The following is a 7,500-nucleotide window of genomic DNA, read 5'->3' as shown; positions in this document are numbered from 1 at the left end:
TCTTTCTCTCTCTCTCTCTCTCTCTCTCTTCCTCCCCTCTCCATTTCCATCCATTTTTCTCTTCTTTTCTCTCTTCCTCCCAATACAACTGTCTGTCTGCTTCTGTCTTGTCTTTTCTCTCTCTCTACCCCCCCCTTTTTTTCTCTCTCTATCCACTTCCCCCTCCTCCTCTCCCTTCTCACCCTTCCCCTTATCCCTCTGCCTCCCCCCACGCACATCAACATGCATAAATGCACGAACATAAATACAAACACGTGTTGGTAGGGGAGAAAAGAAAATGAAAAACGAGACGAAAATAACAATAACATGAACGAGGGGGATACTGAACTAAAGCAGAGTCAATGAAGAGCGCGGGTAATGAAATAAAAGACCGGAGAGACGGACAGCTGGGGTTTAATATAATAACATAAATAATTTGGACCCGCGCTCGCTCGTTCGCTACCAGCCCTGTGCACATTGATCCCTAGGCTTACTGCATGAGTTTGGGAATCATCCTCCACGGCGGAACAAGATTAAGATGAACTAGGATAGCTAGAACTTAATCTAGCATATAAAATTGAGGAGGAGATCCAGAATTTGGGAAGAAGTAATGTGATCTAGAATTAAGAATTAAGTATGAGTATTCAGAGATTAAGAATTAATTGGGTAATTCAGAATTCAGAATTAAGCAAGACATCGCAGAGTTAAAAGTTGAAAGACTCAGAATTACGAATTAAGTAAGAAATTCAAATTTGAGAATTATCCAAGATATTGAGACAAGGAAAAATAAAAGATTCAGAATCAAAAATTATGTAAGAACTTTAGAATAAAAAAAATAAAATAAAAAAAATTGAGAATTAAGTGAAAATTCAAAAACAGGATTCCAAATTCAAAGAATCAGGGGGGGGGTCAACTTGCGAACGCGATTCACAATTGAGAATTAAGTGAATATACATAAATAGTTACCAAAAAAAAATAATAATAATAAAAATAAAAATAGATGTATAAATTAAAAATAAAACAAAATAAAATAAAAACGAGCGAAAAAAAAAACTTGAGAAGTCACGTTGTTTCGAATTCGCTTGATGTCAAGCTGATCTCCACAGGGACCTAGTCAGGCGGCATAAGTTTACAATGCTAATCACTTAATCACATTTGGAATTATGATAGTCGTTGGCAGAGGACTCGAAGCTTTAGTTCGGTGTTATATTTAAACTTGATACCTTTTTTTTTGTGATAATGTGTGACAACAGTAATATGTTAACCCTGTGACCATTAAATCTTGCCATTGCCACCACAACAACTATTATTCTTATAACATCACAAGTACCAACAGTGACCCTGATAATGACAATACTGACACACACACACACACACACACACACACACACACACACACACACACACACACACACACACACACACAGAAAGAGAGAGAGAGAGAGAGAGAGAGAGAGAGCGAGAGAGGAGAGAGAGAGAGAGAGAGAGAGAGAGAGAGAGGAGAGAGAGAGAGAGAGAGAGAGAGAGAGAGAGAGAGAGAGAGAGAGAGAGAGAGAGAGAGAGAGAGAGAGAGAGAGAGAGAAAGTGGCAATAACGATGCTGTGAATACGAAAGCAACCGCAAGCGCGCCAGGCCCCGGTAAGCATGTCCCTAAACCCACATGCACGATAGTTTGCGCTTCTTCCGTGGTTACACTCGCCAGCTGTTTCGGGGAAAAGTGTTAAATCACCCCTAAAGACAATCGTCCCCCCAAGCTACTTTACATTTTTTTTTCTTCTCTTCATTATATCTTCATCTACTGATTTATATATTTTGGTAATATAAAGCACATGAGATCCTCGTGTTAAGCGCTCGGCTGGGGAGACTATTTACGGCGACCCACAGTTGTACGGAATCGATGGCAGGTCGATGAGAGCCATGGGTGTCTTTTCGCCATGCTGACCAGGCCTCGGTGGCGCAGGCTGGCTCGGCTCCCGGATAGACACAGGTCACGTGATGTGTGCTTGTCCAGCCATCTACTTATCCCCCTCTCCCTTCTTCCCTCCCCTCCCCCGACTCCTTTGCTCATTTTCTATCCGCGTTTACCACACGCACACAGTAGCCCTGGCGAGTTCTCTCCCCACACCGGTTGCTACAACATTGTATGGTTCGTCCCCCTTTTCCGTAGGGCTTCATGGCTGCGCTCGTGGCACCTGTTACAGTTAGTGAGTGTGCTCCATTCCTGTTTTCATTCTTTTCTCTGTTCTATTGGGACCGTTTTCTCTGTCTTCGCTGGGTTGCTCTGTCTCTCTGTCTGCCTTTGTGTGCGTGTGTGTGCCTGTGTGTACGTGCATCTGTCTCTCTCTCTCTTTTCCCCTTTCTCATCGTATCCCTATCTCTCCTCTTCACAACCTTCTTAAATTTCACCCACACCCTTCTTTCATTGCAACTTTCTATCTCAAAGCGCCTCTTATTCTCTCTATTCTTCACCCATCCCTTCCCAATCTCCGCCTCGCCTTTTCCCCTCTCTTCCCCTTCCGCTTATCGACAAACCGTTCTTCATCCTGCTTCTATCGCCCTCTTCACCCGCTCGCGCCCATTACCAAACACCTCATCATTTCCCGGAGTCATTAGCCCGGTCTTTATCACTCCGCCGTGACACCTGGAAGCGCCTGGAGGAGGAGGAGACGAAGGAGAAAGGGGAAGGGGAAGAGGAGGGAGGAGGAGGAAAAAGGGAGGGTAAGAGGGAGCGAGGAAGGGTGGGAGGGATAGATGGAAGGAGCGAGGGAGGGTAGGAAGGAAGAGAAGGAGGGAGGGAGGGATATGGAAAGAAGGAGAGGAGGAAGGAGGAAGGAAAAGGAAAGGAGAGACAAAGGAAAGAGGAAGGAAAAGAAGGGGAGAGAGGGAAGGAGAGAGAAGGAGAGGAGGAAGGGAGGGAAGAAGGAAGGAGAGGATTGATAGAGGAGTCGAAGGGAAGGAAGAAGGAAAAGGAAAGGAGAAAGGACAGAAAGGAAAGCGGAAGGAAAAGAAGGGGAGAGAGGGAAGGCGAGAGAACGAGAGAGGTCAGAGTCGCGGCCTGGGGGCGTGAGTGCCTTCGAAGGACCCTAGTGCCAGGGCCGCTCCATCCCCCGTGGCACGCTCTTATCACTCATTTGCAAACCCGAATGTGTGCTGAGGTTCGGACCGCAGCCTACATTGCCTTACTTTCTCTCTTGCTTTTCTCTTGGCTCTGCTTCTGTTTGTTTCTGCTTCTGTCTGTCCATCTCGTACGCACTCACTCACACACTGACACACTCACTCACTCATTCTCTCTCTCTCTCTCTCTCTCTCTCTCTCTCTCTCTCTCTCTCTCTCTCTCTCTCTCTCTCTCTCTCTCTCCATTTACTACTGCTTCTGCTTCAGTTCTTGCATCTATCATCTTTCCTTATACCTCTAAATGAAAGTACCTTTCTACCTAGTTGTCTCCTCGCGTGGAGGGAGGGAGGGAGGGAGGGAGGGAGGGAGGGAGGGAGGGAGGGAGGGAGGGAGGGAGGGAGGGAGGGAGAGAGAGAGAGAGAGAGAATGAGAGAGAGAGAGAAGGAGAGAGAAGGAGAGAGAGAGAGAGAGAGAGAGAGAGAGAGAGAGAGAGAGAGAGAGAGAGAGAGAGAGAGAGAGAGAGAGAGAGAGAGTGCAAATATGGGAACAAAACCGATGGAGTGTTTACGAGACCGCGGCAGCTTCCAGCAAACACAGCCTGCATTTGACAAAGGGTTATCGTCATCACTGCAACAAGGACATCAACAGCGACAATAGAGAGGCGGAGTTTTGCAACATCGTGTCCTCTTGCACTGTTTTATCACGGGATCTTACAGTTTAATAAGGAAGGAGATTGCAACACATAGTAAGGGTACTTCGGTCTCGGACTCTTCACAGTACGTCGGAATTTCAACCAGTGTCAGATGCTTTTGCAACAGAATGCATCTTTTCTCTTATATCTCTCGTGGTTCTCTCTCTCTTTCTCCTTTCCCCCAACTCTCTCTCTCTCTCTCTCTCTCTCTCTCTCTCTCTCTCTCTCTCTCCTCTCTTCTCACACACACACACACACACACACACACACACATACACACACACACACACACACACACACACACATACACACACACACACACACACACACACACACACACACACACACACACACACACACACACACACACACACACACACACACACACACACACACACACACACACACACACACGCGCGCGCGCGCGCGCGTAACATATAGAAGAAGGTAAATAAATATGCAAGTATACGTGCATGTATATAAATGTACGTATGCAATGTTTGCATGTACGTAAAGTGTATAGCTCCACTCGCACGCCCCGAATATGTTACGAGTTTAAGGCCCCTCAATAAATCTGGAGATATCGACATATCAGTCTTTCCCGACGCCACGCCGACATCACCCCCCCCCCATCCCCTTCTCCTACCCCCACCCCACCTCATGCAAGCAAGCAGTGGCGATAAGGTCGGGCCGCCTCGTCGATAAGTCCGCCCGAAACCTTTCCTCCGCGTCACTCCCGTTCAATTCCTGCTCAATGCTTGTTCGATTCCTACGACCTCGTTTTATTTTCTCACACACGGGAATCCTTGCGCCGGAAAATTACTTGGGAGATGAAAACGAATGTCCTTCCCCCCCCCCCCCTAGCGAAGAAAAAATTTGTGGAATTAATTTCTGGCGATTAAATGGCACTGCCCTGGCAAATATTTGTAGTGCTATGATCTTACCACGGTAAATTAAGCGGGAAGAAGGAGGAGGGGACGGGGGATGCTGGGGTAAGAGGGTGCCTTCTACCTTTCAGGACAAGGATACTGAGGTGTTGATATCATGGGACCACAAGCTTCCTCTCCTTCAGCTCTTCGGGGATCAAAATAGACGCCAGGACCAAGAGGGATTCCAAACTGTTGGCTCATCTTTGCACAAACCTGTTTTGTTGATGGTGTTCTATCTGTCATTTTAACAATATGGAAGAGTATTTGTCCTTTACCATAAGCATTCCGTCGTGTCTTTTACAAACTTTGTACTGCGTATTCACCAATAGGTTTCCTACATAATAAAAAAAATAATTAAAAACAGCGAATGAGACAATTGGCAATACAATTAATCACAATAACAAAAGAAAACTTTCAAGTTATGACAAATATGAAAACCCAACTAATTTGCAGTTTCCGCCAGAATGTAGACCAGACGCATGAATACTACAACGAGTGAGATAATGATACTCGCAGACAATTAGTAAGAAATAACAAGTACAGTAATTAACCTCGTGGCGTCTCACTTTTCCCGCCAACACGCACTGGACACGCTTAATGGCGAAAGTAAAACCAACTTAAAAACCACAAGAGGAATTTCTTGCCCGCGACTTGAATGTTCTCGGTGAAAGATCAAAATTTATTGGTGCAATCACTATTACTAATGTCTGATTTCTAGTTAGCAGGAACTCTTTAAAAGTTTATCAAATCATGGCAAAGATTGGCGCCATCTGCTGTGTATGCGTTCGAACGTCCTTGGAAATATTGACATTATTGTTAAATATTTATATCTATTTCTTTTGTATAATAATTTATTTTTCATTAAAAAACATTTATTGATAACATTACAAACTCACTAACATATCTTCCGAAAGTGCGAAAGAAAAAAATAAAAATAAAGGATCACGTCTAATTATTGATTTTCTTTCACCACATTTCAATTCTCAATAACCACGATTTGTATGTGTATGCGCATGTGTATGTGTATGTGTATGTATATATATCTTCAAGACAAGAAAAATTATATCATTGCAAAACTTGTAAAGTGAACAACAACAAAACATTAGGAAGAAATTAGCGCGAAGGGAACATTTGAATACCGTAACAAAGGCAGTACTCCCTCAAAACGAGCTACTGAAACGGACTCTCGTAAATCTAATCGGTGGAGCATATCCGCTTTTCAAATATTTATAAATTAGAAGATACTGATAGTCTGTCGGTAGGTAATGTATATGTGCCAAACGCAACACACGTAGATAGTAGTAGAGTTTAACTTGAAGAAAAAGTCCACTTAATATTGCATACCGATAGTCTGGTAGATTTATCAACACCTCTTCATACGTATCCATATTTATTTTTGGGAGAGAAGTATGTCTGTACGTGCTACATATATACCCGTGAGGATGTTAATTCGAGCATATTCGGACTCCGGTACTCACGTGAAGTGCCTGGTGTCGGGAACATCGCGGTTGGAGGCCAGCTTGTCGCTCTCGGCCTGGTTGAACTTGTTCCTGGTGTAGGCGTCCGCGCCGGGAGCCAGCGTGGCGGCGGCGATGTAGGCCTCCTCATCCAGGAACATCGACGGACGTAGGCCTACGCTGGAGCTGCCTCCGCCTGCGGCCCCGGCCCCCGCCGCCGCCTTGGAGAAGGCCTGCCCTTGCTGCGCGGTCACGGCGGAGTCCTTCAAGCGCAGCGCCAGGTTTTCCGAGCCCTGGGGGGAAGAAGGAAAGAAATGTGTAAAGATGAATACATTCTGCATAAAAACCTGCGCTGGATTTCACTCGGTATAGAATTTCAGACCAGCCCAAGCGACCCACCGACCCTCTCCGACCCGCCCCTCTGGACGCGGCTTCCGGAGGTGACCCGATCCACGGCACGCGACACGATGCCATCTGCGTTTGGTAACAAGCTGTGCGCCGAGGAACGACCTCTTCTGAGTGCAGCTGTGGCCTGGTCAGGTCATGTAATCAAAATAAATTTACAAACTGTCCCTCGTAATTCTCGTACATCAGCTGTCTTGCGAACAACGACGCACCTCGCAAACTGGTTCGAAAATTGATATAGGAAAAATATATACTCACAATACCTTCGTTTCGCCGTTGTTGAATCGTTTTCGTCCCGAAAAAAATCACCCATATTTTCTTTGCTATATTCGTTCCTGAATTTTTCAACCGACGAGCTTTTACTGAAGACAATATCAGCTGGACAAAGAACGCTCGTAACTTCTAGAGTTCACGGGCGATAAATTTTCATTTCAACAATATAAAACTTTCCTCACATATTTCTAATGACGAACTCTTTCTTACCGATTTATTCAACTCTACAACCTTTAAACGAGAAACTTGTACAACTGCATGGTCTTGGTCATGAGAATTTCTGCGTACAGCATAGAAAGTTCCTCTGTCGCTGGAAATGTCTAGCGTACGTATTTCAGTATTGTCACTGTATAGATGGTACGTACAATAGCGTGGCTACAGAATGGGTGAGGGAAAGTTCTAATCAATACTGCTACTTTCCATGCATAATTAAAACAGAATAGGCTTTCTGGTGTTATTTCAATTTGTAGTTAGAGTAACTTATGGCTAGTTCGTGACAAAAGTTTTGACCGAGAGATTAAACAGGGTCTGCTTTTTCTTACGGATGTTCGACTGCAATCACCGAAGGACATTCAGGTATCCTATTCTGTTCCTTCGTTTCTCACTTTTCTCTCCCCATACCGGGTCTCCTACTTGAGGGTCGTGTGCAGGA

At 45.0% G+C, this 7,500-nt stretch overlaps 1 protein-coding gene across 3 annotated transcripts in view; it reads right to left on the bottom strand.

The window, feature by feature from the left end:
- Window positions 1-7,500, bottom strand: part of LOC119573345 (polypeptide N-acetylgalactosaminyltransferase 2-like) — a 100,485-nt gene that overhangs the window by 43,292 nt on the left and 49,693 nt on the right. For all 3 annotated transcript variants that reach the window (XM_037920563.1, XM_037920570.1, XM_037920574.1), the window contains one exon: window positions 6,192-6,463. In XM_037920563.1, coding sequence (XP_037776491.1) covers window positions 6,192-6,463 — 272 coding nt within the window. The remainder of the gene's footprint in view (window positions 1-6,191; window positions 6,464-7,500) is intronic.

The sequence above is a fragment of the Penaeus monodon genome, chromosome 1 (assembly GCF_015228065.2).
Source record: "Penaeus monodon isolate SGIC_2016 chromosome 1, NSTDA_Pmon_1, whole genome shotgun sequence".
Lineage (NCBI taxonomy): Eukaryota > Metazoa > Arthropoda > Malacostraca > Decapoda > Penaeidae > Penaeus > Penaeus monodon.
Note: the sequence above shows the minus strand (reverse complement) of the source record. Positions and strands in the feature narration are given on the sequence as shown.